Source organism: Sarcophilus harrisii, chromosome 4 (genome assembly GCF_902635505.1).
Source record: "Sarcophilus harrisii chromosome 4, mSarHar1.11, whole genome shotgun sequence".
In the NCBI taxonomy this organism is placed as follows: domain Eukaryota; kingdom Metazoa; phylum Chordata; class Mammalia; order Dasyuromorphia; family Dasyuridae; genus Sarcophilus; species Sarcophilus harrisii.
In genome coordinates, this window is record NC_045429.1 from 325,796,191 (window position 1) to 325,822,139 (window position 25,949).

A 25,949-nucleotide genomic window follows, 5' to 3' on the forward strand; every position below is an offset into this window, starting at 1 on the left:
AAGTTACACCGGTTCCAAGGGGCAGGAGCGTCGCAACTGGGGTCCTCGGAGCCCAGCTTCGCCCCCACCGAGCCTCAGCTGGAATTTTCCACTCCAGTGTGTAGCCTGCGGAGGCATATGCAAAGACTTGGCTGCGCCACGGCGGCGCCGGTTCCGGGAGATCCGAGGGCTCCAGGGAGGTTCAATTGATTCAACTCGGTAGGCGCCGCCACCGCGCAGCCGGGCCGGCGGTCCCGCGACGTCCCGGGTTAGCCTGCTCGTAGCTGATTGGCCAAGGCGTGCGCGGGTAACCGAGCCCTACAGGAGCGTGAGCTTCCTCGGTCTAAACCAGGCTCGGTTTTTCTTTGGCTAATCTTCAAGCATTTCCGGCAACGCTCTGCCCCTTCGCCGGCCTTCGTGTTTTTCCGGCCGAGCTCGGGCATTTCCGGCCAGCCCTAGCTTCGGCGGTTTCCGTGTTGCACTCGGGTGTACTCGGCAGCCGTTCGGCCTCCCCCATCCCCCGGTAACGGTCGCTGCTGAGTTTAAATGAGCCGGGGCTGGGCCGGGCCGGAGCCGCTACGGGGGGGCCTGAGGCGCGACGGAGAGCGGGCCTGAGCCTTGAGAATGACGGTGCTGCAGGAACCCGTCCAGGTAACGAGGACCTCGCCCCCCCCTCAGCCCAAGGCGGCGGTGGCGGCGGCGGCGGCGGCGGCGGCGGCGGCGGCGGCGGGGAGGCCACGCTCGGCCCCGGGCGGGCTGCGGCTCGGGCTCGGGCAGGGCCTGGCGCGGCCTAGGCCCCGGGACGTTGCTCCTCCTCCCCTTCTGCGGACCGGGCCGGTACGGCCTTTAGGCCGCCGGATCCTGGGCCCACGCCCCCGGGAGCCCTTTGGCGAGGACGGGGTCCCTAGCGCTCCCCCGTCCGCCCCTCCTGTCAGTCCCCGGGGGCCCCGAGGGGAGAGGTACGCCTCGTGTACGCCACTGAGGGAGGGAGGGAGGGAGAGAAGGCGTCGGAGAACTGCGGGCGAGAGGGTCGGGTCGCGTCGCGTCGATAGTGGAGGGGGAGGATTAGTACCCGGCTGGCTTGGCGTCCCCCAGGAACCCGCGAGTTGGGGGAATGGTTTGCTGCTTTTTTTTCTTTTTTGGCGCGGTGGCAGATTTGGGGCTGGGGTGGGGGGAGGCAGGGAGCGTAATGGTGTTTTAAACGAGAACTTGGTCTTTGGGTGACTTGGCCCTTCCCCAGCCCCTGTTGCTTTCTAATTTCAGGGCGAATTCACCACTGGACATGTGGCTTAGTCTGGCCGGGCTCAGGTATAAGATACACACACTTGCCTAACAGGCACGGTAGAGTAGGGCAGGGCAGGGTGGGGATGATAGCAATGCCAGGTCTTTCTATCACAGATAATGATGGGATCACAGGGTATTTTTTTTCTTCTTGCACCTACATTAAGTGAAATTTAAAAAAAAAAAAAAACAAGAAAATTCGAATGTCTTTCCCATCCTTTTTTTTTTTTTTAAATCAGTTTGAAATCTTCACTATTAATACCAAATCAGATATACAATCATTCTGTTCTATTGGGATTGAACAGGAAAAAACTATTGAATTTTAAGAATGTGATGCAGTGCCAAATCATTTTTTGCTGTGTTTTCTGAAGGAACTGAATCCTTTGTGCCTTGGTGATGAACCTGGTTTGAGGATTGGAGGTTCTAGGTTATGTCAAATAAGTGGACCTTTGTCGTGGATTTCTCTGGGTTTTAAGCAAATGATGGCCAGGAAAGACTTTAGGGTTTTGAGAAGTACTGTATATTACCATTACTGTACCCGTTACTACCACCTAATGAATCTAGCAGTAAACATTTAAATAATGTCATCCCTATTTGTTAGTTCCAGGGCCATTAGTGTTTCAATCAGTATAATGTGGGGCTCTAATTTAAGATTATCCACATATCCAAGATATTTTAGTGTAAAAAGTGAAAAATCCAAAGATAGTTCCTCATTTGTTCAACCAGCCTTCCTCTTGTTAACAAACAAACTTAAATGAGAAGTTCTGCCTTTGTGGGGCCTATATAAAATCGATAGTTCCCTGTACCCCTTCTCATTTTAGTCAGTATATGCTTGCTTCTGTTACTTCATTTGCATTTCGAATTAATTTCATCCAAGACATTTTATGCTGATACTGAATTATAATTTGCTTCTTTAGCCTCAAAAGATGTTTTGGGCTTTTTTCAGAATCTATCTCCCAGAGTGGTGAGGCTCAAATAAGAATATTTTTAAATGCTAGGCTCCTAGCAGCATATACTAGGTAGTATATAAATATTAGCTTTTATTATTCTTAACTATTACTTTTCCCCCTAAAGTGATTGGCTTGTACCATCACTGAAGTCCAGCCATTACTTAATAATTACAGACTCTGTAAAGAGCATCAGATGTTATAATAAAAAAGAGGAAGTTTGTGGTCAAAAATCCCTGGATGGTACATGCTAATTTTCCTTCTTCATCTAAATATTTTTTATCAATGATGTACGTTAGTCCTTGCTAAACCTTAGAATCCAGTAACTTATTAAATTCATATGGTTAAAAAAAAAATGCATCATTTCCCTTTCTTTCAGGGGTCTTTGTCCAGGTGAGGTTTTTTCCAGGATTTGATCTATAGAGCAATGAGTCCACCACCAAACTTTGATTATATGGCACAGTCAGAACATTGGATGGAGCAGACATCTTTGGCAACTTCCAAGGAGAAACAGTCAAAATGGGATGATGCTAGAGATTGGTTCAGTGCTGAGCTGGGACTAAGACAAGAAAGAGGAATTTCTAGTAGCATAGCAAAAAGATAAATACCTACATTAAGGGTATTGTCTGCAAAGATAAAGATATATTTGGAGTGTTGAGTAGGCCTACTACAAATTTCCTATGAGGTCCCAATTGACTCTTTACAGCTATATAGCTAAAGCTATACAGAAGCTTTTTTATAATTTTCTGATTAACTTGCTGTCCCACTCCCCACAGTGTTACAGATCTCTTCTCTCCAAGCTAACTTTATCCCTTTACCCCACTTCTGCCCTCCTCAACAGAGGATGTGACTTCCTATGTCATTGAAACAAATGAGGCTACCTATCATGAGCTCCCTTATTCTCTCCTTTTTTACATAGCAAGTCCCAGCATTTTCCCTATTTTCCTCCTTTGCTTCATACTTGATCCAGTACAAATAGAAGTGTTATCTTTGAGAAGGAAGAGATGGGGCCTCTCTGGAGTTTTTCTCCACAATCATCCCTTCTCTATAATTTTCATGCTCTTCTTCTTTAGCTGCTGGATCCATCCTTACTACCTTCAAATGTACCCTGCTCTCCCCTATCCTTTAAAAAAAAACAAAATTTCACTTGATCCTGTCATCCTTTAAAAATAATGACAAACCAAATTTTTTATTTAGTTTTATTATTTTCTCAGGTTATTCATCCTCTACTTTTGTTCTATTAAACACCTACTAAAAGTCACCTTGATTTTCTCAACTCCTTGGTTTCCATTCCCACTGCTCAGCTGAAATAACTCTTTATAAAATAATCTCTTTAATTTCTAAATTTAATGGCTTTTTCTTTGTCCTCACCATTCTGAACATCTCTGAAGCATTTGACAGCATTAACTGTCCCATCATGCTGGATAATCTTTTTCTTTCAGGGTTTCCATGACATTGTTTTTTTGCTAGCTCTCCCACCAGACTGTTCTCAATCATCTTTACTAGTCACTTTTTGTATTCAAAACCCTAAACATGGGTGTCCTTTTCATCCTGGGTTTCCCTTTCTCTTTACATTGTCTCATATCTCATTGCTCCTATGGCTTTATCTCTTACAGATAATTCAAGCCCGTATATCCAGCTCTACCTATGGATATCTCTAACTGGATGCTTCATATACACCTTAAACCCAGAGAGTGTCAAGTGGAACTTATTGGCTCCCCACCATACTGGTTCTTCCCACAAATCTTCCCTTCTGTTGAATCTTTCCATTTACCCAATTCAGTCATCCTTCACTCTTCCCCCTCCTTTACCACTCATATTCAGTCAATTGTCAAGTTTTGTCAATTCTTCCTTCAAAACATCTCTTCCATTTATTCCCTTTTTTCATTCATGTTTCAGGTCCTGATTGTTTGTTATGGACAGTGTAACAGCTTTCTTTTCTGGTTTTCAACTTCCAGTCTCTATTCTTGAATTCATCCTTTACATATTTATTGAAGCAATGTTCTTTTAAAAAGAAGCCTATATCATTTCCTTCTACTTGAGTGCCTTTGGTGGTTCCCAATTGCTTCTAGAATAAAAAAGCAACTCCTCTGTTTTGGCATTTAAAGCTCTACTCAAACTCCAACTTAACTTTTCCAGGCTTATTGCACATCATTCCCCTTCATAGTCAATGTTCCAGCAAAACTGGCTTGCTTTGTGTTCCTGAATTTGGCGTTCTGTCCCTTGCCTTCAGGCATAGGCTGTCTCTTTCCCCTTCCTCCCATCCCTGGAATTCATTTTGCCCTGACCTTATTTCTCTCTTAAACTCCCTAGTTTCCCTCAAGAGGTTCAGCTCAAAGGCCACCTCAAAGGAGTCTTTTCCTGAAAACCCAGTCATTAATATTCTCCTTCCTCCTCAAATTATCATCTCATTAATATACATATCTATGTATATGCCCTATATCTGTTTATTATATCTCTCCCCAGTAGAATAGAAACTCCTTTAGGGCAGGGACTTCCCAAATTAATTTTATTTTTATCCCCAGAACTTAGCACAGTGCCTTGTACATAGTGCTTAATAAATATTTGGTATATTGAATTGGACAGTTCAGGAAAATTAAGGCCCTGGCCAGACAGCTGGCCATATTAATAGTATGCTTGCCTTCCTCTTTTCAGCATTGTGGGCATCCTCCAGTGTCCTCTGCTTTCCCTTGTATCTTTGGTGCACTGCCTCCAAAAATTAGTCTCTTATTGTTGGGATCTGTGATTTCATCAGGGTAGAAATCCCTTCTCCAAAACCATCCCTGAATAGCTGATCTGAAAGGTTTAGTGACTTGCCTGTGCTCACATAGCTTTTATGTTCTAGGGAACTCTTGAAACCTGTTCAGCCTGACTCCTCAGGTTGGCCCTCTCTCCACTACCACCATGCTACCTCTAATATCTTTCTTCTCCAGTCAAGGCATACACTTTCCCCTTTCCTTGCAAGGGGAAGTAGAAGGAGAAAGAAGAGTAAAAAGCTTCTATATACATTCATTTGCTCCATTGATATAACAGAAAAAAAGAAACCACTCCAAATGAAAGCACTTATATGCAATATACAATATATACATACAAATGTATGCAAATAGTATAGTATTTATTTATACTAGACCATAGAGATTATTGTCATCTTTCCTTCTTTCTTTACCAATTTGAGAGACTAGAGAGAAAAAAATGGTGCTTGGAAATTACATGGACTTGGAAAGTATTTCCCTTCTCTTCATGACAAAGATGAATTGTAGCGACCTTATTTCACCTAAAAAATCACATGGATTGTGAATCTGGGTATAAAAGTTGAGACTTTCCTGCTCATAGGGAAAGTTGGAGAAGATAGTTCTTATGGGAGCAGGCTCTTTACATGGAATAGAAATGTTTCTCTTTGAAGTCAAAGGTGGTCTTTCAAGAATCTCTCATTTTATTTATTTTTTAGTAAAGGTTTTTATGTCACAAACTGAGAATTCACAGGTAAATATATATTCAATATACTATGTATTGATTTTTCTGGGTAAGAATTATGAGAAGAGAGAAAATCTTTCAGGAAAGCCTGGCCTAAAAAATTTCTTGACAAGGGTTCCTAGAAGTTTAGTCATACATAGTTCACTAATTTTTTCTGCCCCATCGTTGGAAAAAGATTAAAAAGGACAAGTTACTAGTCAACTTTTAGGTTAGATTGCTCTCTAGATTTATCTCATTGTCTATCTAGATCAAGAATCATCATCTGTAGAGGGATGGAACTCTGAAAAGGTATACTTGAATCAAGGACAGCATAGTGCTTATCGTGATGTAATGGTTTCATGTACTTAGTGTGTGTGTATAGATGTACTTGGATATTTATACACAGTTTATGATTTTATTAGGGATTCATTGGTATAGGAAGCCCAGTGAAGAATTGTACTTGGGTATTTAAGGGAATCTCAGACACACACACAGAGAAGATTCCAGACTCTGGACTCCATCTTTTACCAGCTTTGTGGTGGACCCTCCTGCTTCTTTCACTCCTCCTCTAAGACCAACAACTTGGGCTGATCCCAAGGTCCTCCAGAGAGTTAGTCCAGACATTACAATCACCTTTCAGAAGTAGACCTGTAAACTAAACACATTTGCACTCAAGGCAGTGAGACAAAATGTCATTAAATGCTGTCATGGAGGTCATCAGGAATGGAAGGGATGGGGAAGTGGTAGACTGGCAGGCTGGGTAAGAAGTTACCTGGACTGTGGTCACCCACCATCTGATAGCTTTCCATTGGAATTAATTGGTCATGCTAACTAGATGTTGAACTCAGTTATTTCTAATTGTTGTTGGCACCCTCTAAATTTTCATACCCTGGATGAAGGCAAGATTGATCTGCCTTAAAGTTTTGGTGTCAAGTTGTTGGTTCCTATTTTGTACACCACAGGAGAAGGAATAAGAGCGATTGGTTTGTGGTAGATAAGATGAGGGGCTTCTATTTGGATGAGGTTTTTTGTTTGTTGGTTTTTTTTTTTTTTTTGCTGAGGTGATTGGGATTAAATGACTTGCCCAGGGTCACACAGCCAGAAAGTGCCACATTTGAATTCAGATCCGCCTGACTTCAAGGCTGGTACTCTATCCAATGCTTCATCTAGCTGCCCCCTTCTATTTATTTGTTTCTTAAATTAATGGAGTGATGACTGAGTTAAAGGACTGTCTTTGAAACAAATATTGATCTGTTACTGAACTGAAATGTTACAATTTCTACAGCAGCTCATCCTATAATGCAAAAGCAATATAAAAGCCATGCTAAACTTTAGGGGCAACTGAGTTCTTTTTTCCCTTCCCCAAACAAATGGGTAGGGAAAGAGGAAGAAAGTGGGGTGGTTTGGAAAATGGAGCTAAAAAGTAGGGGAAAGGAAAATCAGATTGATAGGTAAAATCTGGATTTCAGAGCAAGAGAAAAAGAGCAGTGTCTAGACAAAGAGGCTGATTTTTCCCATCTAAATGAAAGGTCAATCATAGTCGTCCTTTAGGTAGAGAAAAGAAATCTAGTTTCAATGTAACCAGTGAGGAAGCTACTTAATTCACTTTAGAGGTTTTGTATCTTTTATTTTTTCTATACACCTTCCCAGTAATCAGTAGTGTTAGCAAAACCTAGAGTAACTTTGAAGGTTCACTGTGGAACACAATTTATGATTTTATTAGGGATTCATTGGTATAGGGAGCCCAGTGAAGAATTTCTTCTACCAATGTAGATTGGCACCTTCTCTACAACTTTATAATCTTAAGAATACTTGCCTATTACACTGACAGGTTAAAGTGACTTGCCCCGAGTCCAAAAGCCAGGAATTGTAAGACGTAAGGCTTGAATCCATGATTCCTAGATTTGAGACCAGCTCTCTAATATACTGTATTGCATCTCTATCCCTATCATGACAGAATAAAATTTTTTCCCTGAATCTCAAAATTTGTTTTATGTGGCAGAGCTACGAGGAGGTCAGGGAGAAAGAATCAATTGTTACCCAAGAGGGAGTGGTAGTTGGTTAAGGAAATCAGTAGATTGGGACATCCCCTACCTATGTCCAGACCAGATCCTAATGAGGGGTCCCACTAATGCCCAGGTTTTTCTGAAGCCTCTGCTTCTTGAGATATGTATCTTCTCTCAGTGCTGCCCAAGACTGACCTTCAGAGTGGGAAGGGCCTTTAATTCAGATCCAGTATATAGAATAGATGCCGGGTTTGTAGGATGATGGTTAGCAAAACATAGCAGCACTTTATATAACTTCCATAGGCAATCCCAAATACAAAAATTTGGGAGGCAGTAACTAGTCTGGAGTTCATTGAGTTGAACAGTGACTTGGCCTGTACTTGGGGAAGATCAGTTTATTACCTCCCTAGAAGATGGAGTATAAGTGTGGGACACTTGAAGCAGAGAAACCAGTTGTTATCATCTAGTCCTGAATGGGGATATTAAGTATGAGTAAAGAAAGTGGAAGTAGTGAATGTGACAGATTTGGCCATTGATTTGATGTGTGGTGTGCTTGAGAGTGAGTAAGTTTTCGAAGCTGGTTGACTAGAAGGATAGGGTTCTCTCAACAGATGTAGTAGGGAGGTTTGGAAAATGAGTGAGTTTGGGATCCCAATCTGTAAGATCTAACTCTTTCCTTTTAGAAACAAAAAATGGGGCTAAGGCTCTTGGTCTACAGCCACTGCCTCAGAATACAAGATCTTCAGGAGCCATCTACCATAGCTACAGTAATCTGGATAGGTAAGGTGTGGATATACTCGTGGTAGAAAAATTGTCCTTGCACAGGTACCTTTGTCAGTTTAGAAACGTTCAAGGGCCTACAACTGAAATAGTAGCGACAGCAGAAGTGAATTAAAGGAATTATGTGGTTGTGTTAGAAATAAGTTTAGTAATTAGCTCTTGCCTTCCAATTGGTTGTATTTACTGGGGTCATGCCACAATTCCCTACTTTAAACATCATTGGGTTGGATAATCTCTAATTTCTAGTTATTCTACTCTTTAATGGTTCTGATCAGGAAGAGTTTATTAGGAGAATGGAAGGGGACATATATTTTTGCAGTGCCTATTATATGTCAGGTATCATGCTAAGTGTTTTACAAATATTTTCTCATTTAATAGGAAAGATAGAATTTTCATTAGGCCTTTAAAGATAGGTAAGATTTGGCTAGGTTGAAAAGAATGAATTGCATATTTCTAGCATATATAGTAGTCTGATTAAGCATAAAGATAAATGTGGGGTTGGGATAAAAGGTGAGAGTTGCACAACATATTCTTGTTTAAAGGGATATTTGAAAGCTAGGATAGCATTAAGTTATGGAGTTTTGACTTAGTCCAGTAATAGAAAGTTATTTTAGATTCTTGTGTGAAACTGAGGGCTAGGGAAGGAAAGTAGTGGTGTGCACAATGAATTGGAAGGTAATGATATAGTAGCTTAGTATAATGATCTAATAAGCCAATTGGAGTGCTGAAAGTTAGACTATCAAAATCCTCAGTTTTCAGGTTTAATTAATTTAATCATAGAATATTATCGGTAAGGATATCAAGGTTGAAAGAGATTAAACAACTTCAATATCATACAAAGAATGGCAGACCTAGAGCTAGAATCTAGGTCTCGTTTTCAGTCTAGATTTTTGTCCACTGTCATTCAATCAACAAGCATATTTCATGAATTTCTTTTATATATGCTAGGAACTTGGTAAGGGTAGCATTTGTAAATAAAGGCACAAATTGAAGTCTCTTAAGCTATCATGTAGCCTATGTTCTACTGGAGGACACATCTTGTACGATATAAGCACATAAACAGATACAGAGTGTTTTATTGGGGAGAAGTGCTAGTAGCTGAGGAGAGAAGAGTTGGGAAAGGTCTTCTGGAAAGGGGCTCTTGAGCTAAACTTAAAGAAGACAAGAGGTTTTTAGAGATAGGGATGAGAGGAGGAAATAGCATCCTAGGCTCTGGAGTAGGAGGAAGTGGCAGTAGTAGCTTATAAAAAAGCATGGAAAGAGATGAGGATCTTGTTTGAAGAATAGCAAGAAGGCCGATTTAGTTAGACCATAGTGCATGTGAAAGAGAATGTTATGTAATAAAGCTGGCTATGTTGAGAAAGGACTTTAAATGCTCACCAGACAAATTAGCATGGATTCTAAAGGAAATTGAGAGCTTAGATTAATTTAACAGGAATAACTTGGTTAGACCTTTATCATAGAAATAACAATTTGGCATCATTGTGGAAGATGACCTAGAAAAGGGAAAGACTTGAGGCAGGCAGACATATCAGTTGGATCTATTTCAATAATCCAGATAAGGTGTAATAAGGACTTAAAATAGAATGGTATTATGTGTATGGAAAGAAAGTTCTAGATATAAAAGGTGTTATTGAGGTGGAATTGACAACACTTGAAAACTAATTGTATATATGAGGTGAGGAAGAGTAAGGAGTTTAGGATAATATCACTTTGAACTTGGATAGTGGTAAGTTTGACAAAAATAGAGAAGTATGTTAGCCAAAAATTGGGATAGGAAAAGACAATTTTGTTCATGAAAAGGCAGTTAGTGATGCTAAACCAGAATTCAGGAAATAGACATCTAGAAGACATCTACATAGTGATGATAATTAAGCCCATGAGAACTGATATGATATTACATGAGAGAGTTTAGAGAAGGAAAAAAAGAGGGCTTAGGGTAGGGCCTTGAGGGCTACTCATACTTGGGGAGCATAATATAGATGATAATCCAACAGATTAGATTGAAAAGGACAGTCCTATAAGTGGGAGGAAATCCAAGAGAACAATGTTATGAAAACCCGGAGAGATGAAAGCATCCTAAAAAGGCAGGATATTCAGTAGTTTAAATTGCAGAAAAATCAACGAAAATGAAGACTGAGAAAAGACCAACAGAGTTAAAGGTCATTAAGAGGTTTCATTTAAGAATTGAATTTGGAAACCAGATTGCAAATGGTTGAGAGGTAAATGAGTACGTAGGGAAGAAATGGAGGAAATAAGAATAATCAGCATTTTTCAGGAGTTTGAGAATCAAGAAAAGATATATAAGAAGCTTGAAGAAATGGATGGATGGAAGGCCAGGTGAGATTTTTTTGTTTGTTTTGTTAGAACAGGTGAAACAAGGCCTTTTTAGTAGGATAAAGAGTAAAGCAAGTATTCCTGTTTTCATAAATACTACTTACCTAAATATAGTAGACAAATTATCTATAGCAATAAGACAAGACAAAGAAATTAAGGGAAGAAGCATAGATAAAAAGAAAACAAAATTATCACTTTTTAAAAATGAAGTGATGGTATACTTTGGGAACCCTAAAGAGTATTGAAATAGTAACTTCATTAAACTTGCAGGATATGTCACATAAATTTCATCAATATTCCTATAAATATATCAACAAAACCCAGTGAGAAGAACTAGAAAGAGAATTTCCATTCATAATAACTATAGATACTACAAAATATAAAACTTCACATTTTGCTCACAGACTATATAGATCTAACTATAAATTAAAATACTTTGCAGAAATAAATAATTGAAAAAACATTAATTATTCATGGATAGAGTTGATGCAATAAAAACAAAAATACTACCTAAATTAATTTACTTGTTTATTGTTTTACCAAGCTCCCCAAAGTGTATTTTATAGAGCTAGGAAAAAAAAAATAATAAAAATTCACACAGAAGTACAAAAGGTCAGGAAATCTCAAAGGTAATAATGAAAAAGTGAAAAGAAATGGAAACTCAGTGCCAGATCTCAAAATGTACTGCAGAGCAACAGACTATTAAACAATTTGGTACTAGTTTAAAAAAAAAATTAGGTTGATCAGTAGAACAAATACTGAAATAAACTACCATAGTGGTTGATAAACCCAAAGATCCTAGTTACTGGAAGAAGGACTTACTTGACAAAAATGGATGGGAATACTGAATAGCAGTCTGGCAGAAATCATGCTTAGGCCAACATTTCCATATACCAAGCATAATTCCAAATGGATACATGACCTACATAGAAAAAGGTCATCGTAAATAAATTTGAGGAACATGGAAAAAATTACTCTTTGGATTATGTATAATAGAAAGAATAGTTCATGGCTAAATAAGTGATAGAGAAAAATCACACAAGGTAAAAAGTTTTAATTATATAAAATTTAAAAGTTTTTGTACTTTTAAACAGATCTAATGTAACAATTGGGGGGGAAATTCTGTGCAAAAAATGTTTTCTAACAAAGGTTGAATATCCAAGGTATATGGGGACTGATTTAAATATATATAAGAATAAAAACTATTTCTTTTTTTTATTTTAAGATTTTTAAAAAATAGCTTTTTAATTTTCAAAATGCAAAGATAGTTTTCAATATTCATCCTTGTAAAATCCTGTGTTCTAAGTTTTTCTCCTTCCTTTCCCCCATTCCCCTCTAGACAGCACGCAACCCAATATTTGTTAAACATGTGCAATTCTTTTATACATATTTCCACATTTATCATGCTACATAAGAAAAACCAGATCAAAAAGAAAAAAAAATGAGAAAGAACAAAGCAAGCAAACAAACAAAAAAGGTACAAATGTTATGTCGTGATCCACATTCAATGCCCGCAGTCTTTTCTGGGTGCAAATGGTTGTCTCCATCACAAGTCTATCAGAGTTGGTCATCACATAATTTTGTTGGCCACTGTATACGATATTCTCTTGGTTCTACTCACTTCACTTAAATTCAGTACTTGTGTGTCTCTCCAGGCCTTTCTAAAATTATCCTGTTAAAACCATTTCTCAATAGATAAGGAATATCTTATATATATATATATATATATATATATATATATATATAAAACGGGAATATTTGAATAGGCAGTTTTCAGAGGAAACAATTCAGACTATTAATCATATTTTTTAAATGCTCTAAATTACATATAATTGGAGAAGTACAAATTAAAGCAACATTGAGGTTCATTTCACATTTATCTGATTATAAAAGATTATAAGAAAATGACAAGTGTTGAAGAGTTGTGGGAAAACAGGTACTCTAATATACAGCTGGTAGATCTATGAATTAGTCCACTCCTTGGAACTTTCTCTGAATGGTTACCAAACTGTGCATACCCTTTGACCCAGATATGTCACTATTAGGTTTCTAACCCAAAGAAATAAAAGAAAGAAGGAAAATGATCTGTTGGTACAAAAATATTTATTGTAGTTTAATTGTTTGTAATTGTCAGAAATGGAAACTTAAAGGGATATTTTCCATTTGGGGAATGGGTAACCAAATGTGTATAAGCATGATGGAATATTATTATGCCATAAGAAATGGTAAATTGAAATTTTTAGAGGAATCTGGAAAAAACCTTTATGAACTGACATAAACTGATATGAGCAGAACTAAGAATATATTTTACAATGATAACATTATTTTTAAAAATTAGATTTAACATCAAATAGCATGATGATAAACAATGAGTCCAAAATAGTAAATATGAAACATGCCACTTGCCTCCTTTAAGAAAGATAATGAAATTAAAGTGCAGAAAGATACATTTCTTTTGCCAGGCAATATTGGTGTATATTAAGTGGTTGATTTGGGGTTTAGGTTTGCATTTTTTTTAATTGCCCAGTGGATGGATGGAAAATGGGAGATAGATTTTTTTAAAAATACTTGTTACATGAAAAATTGTGAAGTAAATGTATGAGACAAAAGAAAAAGAACAAGGGAAACCTGCATATGTTTGTAGATAATAGGAAAAGGAGCTGGTCAAAAATAGAAAAGATAAAAGATTAGAGAGGAGACGATTATAGAGCAAAGTTCCATAATATAGAGGGAATAGGATCAGGAATACATGTTGAGGGAGAATAGAAGGAATATCTCTTCATCAGAGACTGGGATCTGGGGTAAAGAAGAAATGAACAGGAGATGATGTCAAGGTATTTGGTATGGAGAAAAGAGGGAGAGAGAGTATACAACTGGTTTCTGTTTGCTTAGTTAAGTATAGGGCCCAAGTCCTCTGTAAAGAACTGGGAGAGAGGCAGAGGGGAGAGTATTACAGAAGGAGAGAGAGGTCATATTGTGGGGAATGTGATAGTGGATTAATAAAAGTAGGAGAATTGCCTCACAGAAGGTGGAAACATTAATTTGTAGAGGACCCAGTTAGTTTGAGTAATTAGCACTATTTAACACCATACCTCTGGGAGCAACCTGAGCTTCAGAGTTGCATAAGGCTTGAATAGTGGTTGGATAAGCAGGCAAGAGATTCAAGATTGGAAGATTGCTTAATAATGTTGAACAGGTTAACAGTAGGGTTAAGAAGGAAAAGATAATGATAAATGTTGGAGAGGATGTGAGAAAAGTAGAACACTAATGCAATTATTGGAGTTGTGAACTGATCCAGTCCCTCTGGAGATCCAGTCTTGGAACTGTTCCCAAAAGGCTATAAAACTATGCATACCCTTTGATTAAGCAATCTGTGTTCTAAAGAGATCATAGAAGATGGACAAGAACCCAATGTTCAAAAATGTTTATAGTAGCTCTTTTTGACAAGGATTGTCAAGGAATTGGAAACAGTGGATTTCTATCATTTGAGGAATGGCTAAATAAGTTATGGCATATGAATGGAATGGAATAGTATTGTTCTGTAAAAAGTGATGAGTAGGCTGATTGCAGAAAAGCCTGGAAAGACTTATATGAACTGATGTTGAAGGAAGTAGAACCAGGAACACTATACACAGTTAACAGCAAGATTATGTAATGATCAACTATGATAGACTTGATTCTTCTCAGCAATATAGTGATCTAAGACAATTCAAATAGACTTTGGATGAAAAATGCCATCTGTATCCAGAGAGTACTATAGAGACTAAACGTGAATCGAAGCGTAATATTTGACCTTTTTTGTGTTTCCTCCTCCCCCCCCCCCCCTTTGGTCTGATTTTTCTTGCATGACATGACAAATATGGAAATATATTTAAAAGTATAGTGCATATATAGCCTATATCAGATTGCTTATTATCTTGGGGAGGGGAGAAGTGAGGGAGAAAAAAATTGGAATATAAAATTTTACAGAAATAAATGTTGAAAAGTATCTTTACATGTATTCGGAAAAATAGAATACTATTGAGGAAAAAAATAAGATCAAGAAAAGGGAGGAATGGAAAAGAGAAGAGAAAAAGCAAAGAGAAGACCAAAAAATCATATTGTTTTGGGAGAGTAGGAGAATTGAATGTCATAATGAGGACAAAGAATAGATCTAGTAAAAGTAAGGTATAGGGAGAGATGGAATGACAGGAAATTGCGGTTAAAGTACTTCAGAATTCTTAATGATGGAAATAGATAATTTAGGAGATCAAAAGTGTGACCATTCTTTTGTGTGACTGGTGGAATAAAGGAATAGATCATGTACAAAGAGGAGATTGAAATAGGAAGCCAAGATGCTTGAGGAAACATTAAACATGTACATTTAAGTCCTCTAATACAAGGTTGTAATGTGGTTTGAAGAAGACTGTATTATAGGTACTGAATTCTTTGGTAGAGAAAGTAGAATAATTACTGGGATTTTGTGACACAACTTTTATCTAGTTTATCTCCTCCCTGTTGAATCATTCCTTCTCTTTTGCTAATCATCCAAACTCCAAATGGGATCATGAAGAATTGGACTTGACTGAACAACAAGAACTAATGAGCCACTAATTATGACTATTCATCAAAGTTCTAGACCTTTTTCTATATTTTTTTCCTTTACATTATCTCTTTTGGCAATCTCATTAGTTCCCATCTTCCATAAAATGATTTCCAGTCTATATATCCATTCCTAAGCTTCAACCCCACATTATCATTATTATTGGACATGTCAGAATGGATGGTTCAAAACTAACTGTTCAAAACTAATTTCTTCCCCAACTGAATCTCCCTTTCCAAACCTTTCTATTTCTGTTGAAGACATCACCATCCTTCCAGTCTCCAAGATCCTTAATCTTGGTGTTATATTTGACTCCTTACTTTCCTTCATCACATACATTTAGTCAATCGCAAATTCTTGCCATTTCTGCCTTCACAACATCTCTTGCATCTTAACCCGTTTCTTTATTTAACACAGTTACCACTTTAGTTCAGGCCCTTATCATCTCTCACCTGGACTATTATCACAGCTTCCTGATTAATTTCTCTCACTGAAATCCATGCCCACTTCTAGTCCTTCCTATAAACTGCCACCAAGTTAATTTTTTTTAAAACACAAATCTGACCACATGATTTCTACTCATCCAACTCCAGTGACTTCCTAGTATCTCTAGGATAAAATAAGTTTTAAAACCATATAAAATTTGGTCCCAATTTAGTTTTCCACCCTCATTGGTCATTACTTTCCCTTCTACAATTTGCATTTCAGTTTATTTATTAAGCATCTATGATGTGCCAGGCACTATGTTGTGCTAGGCATAAAGATAAGAAAAAGATCCTTACTCCCAAGGATCTTACAATATATTTGGGGAAGGTGAATATACAAAAGGAGCTGAAGAGGTTTGGTGGAAAGGATACTAAGGGGTTGATGGAGTTGAAACAAGCAGATTTGCTAATAAAAAATAGTTACCAACAATTCAACCACAGTGGCATTTTCTCTGTTCCTTATATGTAACTCCATCCCGTAAGCCTTTGCACTGGTTGTCCCATAAGCTGGAATGTACTCTTTTTTTATTTCTAACTTATGAAGGACCACTCTCCTTTTAAGACAGTCCAAATTTCTATGAAGCCTTTCCTGAACCCCCAACCCCCAACTTCCTTGATTGTATTTAATATTTTATATATGTTTGTATTCATTTTATATTTATGCTTTATATAGTTTTATATGTACTTTTCTCCTCCATTATAATATGTGTTCCTTGTGAGTAAGGGTATTTTGTTCTTTGTACTTTTGTCCCCAACGTGGTACAGAATAAACAATAAATACTAATTGGTTGATTTTTATGGTTCTCTTTACTCTTTTTAGCCTTAGATTTTTTATCTGTAAAATAGGGAAGATCATACTTGATGAATTCTTAGATCTGTTTGGGGGCAGGGATCCTTTTTTCATTTTCATTTTCTTCTTAGTGATGAATACTGATACTGGATACACATTTTCCGTGTTGAAATGAACTACAGTTCTAAGATTCTGTGTTTTTTAATAAGTACTGAGTTATTTGCTCTCAAATATCAGTACTAGAGGTATTCAGAAGGAAAACTTTTAGACAGTTTAGGATGGAGGTGGGGTAAGGAATAGCAACATGGGTAAAATGATTGCTATATATAATCTAAATTTAACACAGTTGAGAAAATTTTTATCTAGTGTTGAAGAATAGCTTTTATTGTTATTATGTCATATCCTACTGTACATAATACAAATATTATATCAAAAAGTTAAAAGTTGCTCACATCTGGATATCCCTACTGTAGCAGTTTGTTAATTTACAATAGTGTATTTTAACTTGTTTAACTGATACTTAATTTGACTTGTTTCATAGTTTCATAGTTACATTCGTTAATATTGAAGTGAATTGAAAACTTGTTTCACTATAGCTTTTGTAACTAAATCTTTTTTCTGATATAAATAATAACTTTTTATCTTTATTTAAGAATTCTACTAGTGAGACTAAGAAATGCCTGTGAATGTCATTGGGTGCTACCCAAAAGTCTCACTTGGAGGCTTGTACTTATATAATCTTCTGTTAGATTCATATGGAATCTCTGTTTCCATTTTCTAGGCCATGAATACCGTGAAAGCTGGTGTCTTGTTTTATTCATAACTTTTTTCTCCTTCAACTCTTAGCATAGTGCTTTGTAAACAGAAAGTGCTTAATTTTTTAAAAAATAAATTGATATTGTGTGAGCATCTTACTTGGACAAGATACTACAGTAGGTACTACGGATAAGACGAGAATGGATAAGAAATCATTTCTGTTTCCAAGGAGTGTATAATTGAGGGAATTAAAATAGCAGATTAACTTTTGATGAATTAATTTGGGCATGACGTCAAGGTCCAGTGCTCAAATCCTATATCTTCTATGGTGGGTGGGAACTATTTCCACTGGTGAAGATGGGAGGGAGAAATAATTCTTATCCAGCAGTATGGCAAGAGTAAAATTATGGAAATAGGAAAGAACAGGGTATGTATGTGCAAAGCTTCTAAAACTGCATTGTGATCCCATATGGAGTCACATAATTGAATGTCAGGTTTGTGAAGAATTTGGCACCAGTAAATGGTTTCTGAACACAAAAGTCCAAAAACTAATTCAAATTCAAACCCGTAATGAATCTAAGGTGTTTCTGGCAGTACTTGCTCATGTTGCACTCACACTTTCACTATGGCCTTGGTTCTGAACACACATGTGCACTTTGCACTGTGCGTGCACAAATGATGCTAGAAATGCCTTGGCTCAGATTCAAGATGGAGTCGGGTAAAATTTTCTTGGGCAAAAAGGAGTCATGAGCAGAAAAGGTTTAAGCAGCACAGCACAAGGAATGGCAGGTATCTGTATTATAGTGGTGGAAGGGTAAGGTGAGAAAAACAAAGTTGAGACATACTCTAGGACATAGAACTTAAGATAGATGTTTATATATTAAGAGACTCTGAAGTTGGGGTGTTACTGCACAGGGAGTGAAGAGCCGTTGAAAGTCTTGGAGTTAGAAATTGAGTATAATTATACTCTTCTTTATATTTACCTCTCCTGTGTTACCTAATTCTAAGTCTCTATGTAATATATAGTGAATAAATAATAATTGAATGATACATGAAATGGGTAGACCATAAAGTGTTGTATAAATGTAAATTAATTTATTTGTTGTAGTAATAGTAGTAGATTCCTTGCTATTAAAGGAGCCAGAAATTATATATTATTATTTGAATTATATTTTGTTTAAACACAACCAATAAAATTAAGTATTGTCTTTCATAACATATTTGCTTTGATAAAAAGTGAAATTGAAAGGAAATATAATTTCCAGACATACTCTTAAAGGCAGTGGCGTAGCTATTAGTATTTTATCCAGGATACTGAAGGCTCCAAATTCTGTCGAGAGCTTTTTTATTAAAATGGCTGTGTGAAGTCACAAAGGAGCCTCATAAACCCACTTTTATGTCAGAAATGATCTAAATATATTACAAAGCAGCAATCATCAAAACCACTTGGTATTGGCTAAGAAATAGAGTAGTGGATCAGTGAAATAGTATACAAGACTCAATAGTCAATGACTGTAGCAATCTATTATTTGATGAAGACTCCAACTTCTGGGATAAGAATTCGCTATTTGACAAAAATTGCTGGGGAAAATGGTAAATAGTATGGCAGAATTTATTTCCTTCTCAGGTTATTTTTACCTTATTTCTCAGTCCGATTTTCTTGTGCAGCAAAATAACTGTGGATATGTATACATATGTTGTGTTTAACATATACTAGGGGAGCGAACGGGGGGAAGGAAGGGAAAAGTTGGAACAGAAGTTTTGCAAGGGTCAATGCTGAAAAGTTACCCATACATATATCTTATAAATAAAAAGCTATAATTTAAAAAAATTGTACAGCATAAACCAATATCTCATCACCCTATATCAAGATAAGGTCAAAATGCATTCATGATTCATTCATAAAGGGTGCTTGCTACAAAACAAATAAGAATATAAGTCATTCCCCAATTGATAAATGGTCAAAAAATATAGACAATTTTCAGATGAAGAAATTATAAAACCATCTATAATTATATGAAAAATGCTCTAACTCACTATTCATTAAAGAAATGCAAATTAAGACAACTCTGAGGTACCACCTCACACCTATCAAATTGGCTAAGATGACAGGAAAAAAATAATGCTAACTGTTGGAGGGGGAAGGTAGTGCATTATTGGTAGAGTTGTGAAATGGTCCAATCATGGTAGAGAGCAATTTGGAACCATGCCCAACAACCTATCAAACGGTGCATATCCCTTGATTCAGTGGTATCACTACTGTGATCTGTATCCCCAAAAGATCATAAAAGAGGAAAAAGGAACCCATGTGCAAAAAATGTTTGTAGCAGCTCTTTTTGTGGTGGCAAGGAATTAGAAATTAAGTGGATGCCCAACAGTTGGGAAATGACTGAATAAGTTATGGTATATGAATGGAATGGAATATTGTTCTATAAGAAATAATGAGAAAGTTGATTTAAGAATATCCTGGAAAAGTAACTGCTGTGCACAGAAAAAGCAAGCCAACCTAGCTGAAGAAGCAAAGTATCTTGTGGCAGAGAGGACAGGAGATCCAGGAATAGCATAGCATAGACCTTTTAGATCAGAGAAAAAGTACTGCAAGCAACCAGAAAGATGAAGTTCAAGTAGTATTTTCTCATCTCAGCTATGGATTATACTTATTATTTACATGTTGTCTCGCATTAGGTGGCATGGTCTTTAAAGGTAGGAACTTTCTGCCTTTCTTTCAATCTTTTGTGCTTAGCTCAGTGCCTGTTATGTTTTTAAGCCCAATATAAGTGCTTTACAGTGATAGCTACAAGTAAAAGTGACTCCTTAATTACTATCACTGTAAATTAGAGAAAAACTTTCAATATGCTGTTCCTCAAGGCAAAATATAATGGTTTTAACGGGAATCAGGTACTTACACAGAATACCTTTGACAATATCCCCATAAGAAAATAAGGGACAAAATACTATTTCTCTTGACTGGGGTTTATGAGGAAAAGAATATATAAAAATGGACAAAGGGGTAAGAGGAATAGGTATCACACAAACCTCTCTTGTCTGAATTGGAAGAAATGTTATATTTAGACCCACTACATTTTTCTGATTCTTCTGTCCAAATACCTCTTTGTCTATTTGTCCCTTGAGTTTTCTCATAGGCCCCTTTCTCTTTTCATCCTAGACTGCTTCACTTGATGATATCGCAAGAATTTAATTATCATCTCTTTACTGATGATCCTCAGCCCTTTATATCTAGATATAAATAGTCATTCTACTGAACTATAGTCATGCATCTCCAATTGCCTTTGGAACATCTCGAAATGGATGTCCTATATGCATTTCAGACTTACTATATCTGAAAAAAAAAAAACTAATTATTCCCACTTTCCCCTTTCCCTACCTCTTTCAGAACTTCCTATCTATCCAATGATCTTATTCATACAGGCTTGATGTCATCCTCAGCTCCTCAGTCATCCTACATATCCAGTTTGTTGCCACAACTTGTCCTTTCTCCCTTTACAAACATCTCTCCTAAATTTTCCCTTCTCTCATATACCCATAACTGTAGTCTAGACACCTCATTATCTCTTGCCTAGATTTGACCGAGCTTCCAAATTGTTCTCCAGAATGGTTGGATCAGTTCAGAAATGCACTAGCAATGCAATAGTGTATTTTATTTTTCCATATCACTTACTATTCCTCTTTTCTGTCCAATCTTGATAGGTGTGAGGTAGTACCTTAAAATTGATTTAATTTTATTTCTCTATTAATGATTTAGAGTATTTTTATATGATTTTTGATAGCTTTGATTTCTTCTGAAAACTTTCTATCTGTAAAGGATTCAGGCCTAAAGAAAGGGTGGATAAAAAAAAATAAAAATAAATAATATCAAATAAAATGATAATAATTAGACAACATACTAAAATTTTTGGGATGCAACTAAAGCAATCCTTTGAGGAAAATTTATTTCTCTAAACAATTCCATCAATAAAAAAGAACAGATCAAGGAATTGAAAATGCAACTAAAAACATAGAAGGACTAAAAATGTTAAAATATACATAAATATAAAAATAGAAATTTAGGAAATTATAAAGGAATTAAAATTGAAGGCACAAAACATTTGAAGTTTCTTAAATTCCTAAAACTAGGAATTATTTCTTAAAAACATAATAAAATAGGTAAATGGTTTATCTGATTTTTTTTAAAAAAAGAAAACAGATTACCAGTATAAAAAATAAAAGGAAATTATTAGAAATTCTTTTGCCCAATTACATGTCAATAAATTTGTCAACAAATAAAATGGCTGAACATCTACAAAAATATAAAATAACAATTTTAGTAGTATAATAAACACAGAATTTAGAAAACCCAGTCTCAGATTAAACAAAGTGAACAAGCTATAAATGAACTAACAAAGGGGGAGGGAAAACAATCCCAAGACCAGATAGATTTACAAGAGAATTGTAACAAACATTCAAAACATTTGGTTCTAATGTTATATAAATTGTTGTGCAACAAATAAAAAATAAGAGTCTATCAAACTTTTTTTTAATGATACAAATATTGTCTTGATATCTAACTTTGGAGAGATAAAACAGAAACAAATATGGAATATAATTACTAATTAATGTCAATTTTAAAATAATGAATAAAATATGAACAAAGTTATCACAACAGTATATTTAAAAGATTATATACTATGATCAGACTGGATTTCCATCCAAAAATGGAGGGTTATTTGTTATAAGGAAAACTTTAACCACAATAGATGGTATTAATTACAGAAAATATAATTCACATGATTATTTCAGTAGATGCAGAAAAAGCTTCTGACAGTCTAACATCTGTTGCTCTACAAAGCATTTTAAAAATAGGAATAAGTGATCCTTTCCTTTTTAAATAGTAGCTTTCTGAAACCAAGAGCCAACATAGTTTATAATGGAAAAAATTTGAGAGAGGAATAAATTAGGAATAAAGCAAGAATGTTTACTTATCATTACTATTTGATATGCTTCTATAAATGTTAGCCCCAGTAGTAAAATGAAAAGTTAATTTGGGGAATAAGCATAGGCAAAAAGGAAAGTTATTCCTTTTTAGAGATAACATGATGGTTTGTTCTGTTGAACTATAAAGATTCAACTAAAAATTAAGTCTGTGACTTCAAAATGGCATGATGTAAAAATAAATTCACAAATTTTCAGCTTTTCTAGATATTATCAACAACAAAATAAAAATGACTAGCCAATGTATTCAGTGCCATACCAATCAAATTATTAGAGGAAAGTGTTTCAAAGTAAGTCATAAAATAGACGGTAGACATGGGAGTTTAGAAATGTCACACCTCAAACTCTATTACAAAGATTATAAAGCAGTAATCATCAAAATCAATTTGTTATTAGTTAAGAAAATAGAAAAGTTAATTGGTAAGATTATTTACCAGGCCCAGAAACAAATCAACATAGTAATTAAATAATATATTGTTAAATAAACTCAAAAACCTCAGCTAGTGGGTTAAGGATTCACTATTTGTTCCACAAAAACTAGGAAAATAAGAAAGCAATCTGACAGATAACTTTAGACTAGCAATTTATACCATGTACTATAATAAGTTCCAAGTAGATACATAACTGGATTTTTAAAGCAACACAAATTAGAGAATAGGGATAGAGAAAAATTTTTTCACAATTATGTGTAATGTTCTCTGTTGAGGTTTTCTTGGGGTCTCTGGGATCAGCTTTCAGTTCAGTTCAGTAATCACCACAAGTGCAGCCAGGTGTTAAAGTCTAAATCCTTTATTGTCTCTTTCAAAATCCTATCTCCTTCACTTGGGACGAGGCTAGTTTTCTGGAGGCCTTCGGGAGTCTTGGTTTCAGTGGAGAGGCGAAAGAAGAGAGCTTTGCCACCAAAGTGGTGTGAGATGGAATGAATCTGTCTGAGTCCAAGGACTTGTGCTCCAGCCTTCAGCCTCCAGCCTTCTGTCCGCTTGTCTCTCTGAATCTCCCTGGCTGAGGCTTCTACCTTATAAGTTCCACACTGAGTACAAACCAATCATTATGTCACTAGGAAAGCATTATTTGTTGTAAGATTAAATCAATGCTAAACTAGATTTAACCATCCTCAGTTCCACTTAGTACCTTGTTTCAAGTTCTGGTCCATAACATCTCCTTGTAGGATTAAATCAATTCTACTGAACCATGTTAAATTAGGTAACTATTGTCTCCATCAATTCCACGGATTTAGTATCTTGTAAGAATCCTTTGTTTCAAGTTCATAGTTCTAGCCCATAACAATTATGGATAAGGGAGTTCTTGATGATATAAGCAGTAGAGATAAGCATAAAGATAAATTGGATATTCCTAAATGCATAAATTAAAGTTTGCAGAAATAAAATTCCAGTACTCAAATGACCAAATGGATCTTTGAGCTCATCAACTCCCATTCCTCCAGTAATACAGATTGCAACTAATTCATGCCATCCATCCTGTGCATCTCTCATGAATGTTCTTCTAAAACTTTGCCACAGGAGGGCAAGCCAACATGCTGAAAGTTCTCATTTCTCCTGACATCTTCAGGGTACAAATGAAGCACTCTGATCATCCACCTGTTATCTGTGCTATATAATTAGCTTAATCCTTAATTATATACTTTATTTAAATTATTTTATACTCTTTCTTCATTGCTGCTCATACCTACATTCTTTTCATCTCCCTCTGTTTGATATTTATCTTTATTTTATCTTTTTTCTGAAATAGTAGTCTTCAAGATTTTGGTGCCTTATAGCAACACTGGACAAATATTAATATTGTATTAATATTAATATCAGTTAAAAGAGCTCAGCAGTTTCCCAAAAGCAATCCAGCCTACTCTCTTTCTCCTTTCAACTCAATACTTAACTCTTTATTCACTTATGCTATATGTTCCAGAAAGACAGACATACTATTGGACAAATTTTATAGCATTGCCATTCAAATTTATGTTGAGATCTGGGCAATAGAAATTTCTTTATCCGCTTGATCTTTCTTGTCTGCATAAATAAGCCAGACTCTTTGCAGTGGTCACAGACCTCTTCCAGGAGGTAGGTTCTCCAGTATCTTGGGGTTTGATGCATTCAATACACTGCCATCTGAAAATATGGATATCTAGTAGTTTTTAAGAAGGAAACAATTAACTGCAGCAATTTTGCCTGATATACAAGATATATAGGGAACTTATTCAAATATATAAAAACAAGTCATTTTCCAATAGATAGGTTGTCAAAGAAGATGAAAAAGACAGTTCTCAAGAGAAGAAATGTAAGTTATAAATAAGTATATGTTGCTAATGAAAGAAATACAAATTAAAACAACTTATAGCAACTTATGCTTAATAAACTGGCAGAGGTAATCCAATAAAAAGGGAAATGATTATTATTGGAGGGGAGATGGAAGGGTACACTGTTGCATTGTTGAAAGAACTGTGGATTGATATAGCCATTCTAGAAAACAATCTTGAACTGTCTTCCTTTTTCCTAACCACTGAACTAAGTATATTTTAGTATGTCCCCTAGGCACTGCTAAGCACTGGGAATACAAAGATTAAAAAAGATAGTCCTTGCCTTCAACTCAATAGGAAGAAGTTACCAGAAAAGGAAGTTTTGCTCTGTGGAGGTTGAAGGAAGTGAGGCAGGAAAGGAGGTATACTGGTATCATCAACTAGCAGATGGTAATATCTGATAACTGAATGAGATGTGAAACTGAAGCCCATGCTTGGGTGCCTAGAGGCAACCAGTACTGGCTATAGTGGACTAATTGGTCTAGATTGTGTATTCACTGTATATTCACTTGTGAATGAGGACTAAAAATAAGTGGATTAATTTCCTCAAGGATTGGGGCATGGATTCAGAAAGGCCTAGAAATTAATGTCACTGGTCTGTCATGAAGGGTGCCAGGCTAGGGGTGGTAAGGAATAGATGAGCTCACATAGATGAGATGACCTGGGTATATGGCTAAATGTCTGGATGAAAAGCCATAGTGATAATGGTGCATAAAGAAGAAGAAAAGAATGATAACAGGATTAATTTGGGTTTTTGTATTTGTGGGAGAGAACAGAAGGAGATTCAGAGGAAAACACTGACAAATAGGATTCGATTCGGAATTTATTGTATATACTTGAAAAAAATACATTGTACTTAATGGAGAGTCACAGTTTCATCTTCAATTCTCTTTTCTGTTCTTCATATATGGAAATATTTATATTTATTGGTGTTTGTCAAGTTAGAATAGTAAAAAAATAAATATCCTAATCAAACTAACTGGACTGCATTTTACAACTTCAACATCCAGTTGAATTATGTAAATGGCAGTTGAAAATGCAAGTGTAGAGATTGAGATATATTAGGATTGGATAAGTAAATCTGATCATCAGAAAAACTGAAGATAAACGAGGGTGGAAATGATAGAGGGGGGGGTGATCTGCTGGAAAAGAGAGATGAAATTGCTTATGAAAATAGCATGATTAGCCTGGTCAAGGAGAAGGGTCACTTCTTCATTGTGAAACTGGATTTGAAGAGTAGTAGGGTAAAGTAGAGA

The 25,949-nt window shown here is 36.2% G+C and overlaps 1 protein-coding gene across 4 annotated transcripts in view; it reads left to right on the top strand.

Moving 5' to 3' along the window:
• Window positions 1-302: 302 nt before the first annotated feature.
• The window catches only part of CDC27 (cell division cycle 27), a 91,597-nt gene continuing 65,950 nt past the window's right edge, over window positions 303-25,949 (top strand). For 2 of the 4 annotated variants that reach the window (XM_031965942.1, XM_031965943.1), the window contains exon 1: window positions 303-630. In XM_031965942.1, the coding sequence (XP_031821802.1) occupies window positions 604-630 (27 nt within the window). In that variant the 5' untranslated portion in view covers window positions 303-603. The remainder of the gene's footprint in view (window positions 631-25,949) is intronic. The other 2 variants (XM_031965941.1, XM_031965940.1) reach the window with 2 other exon arrangements.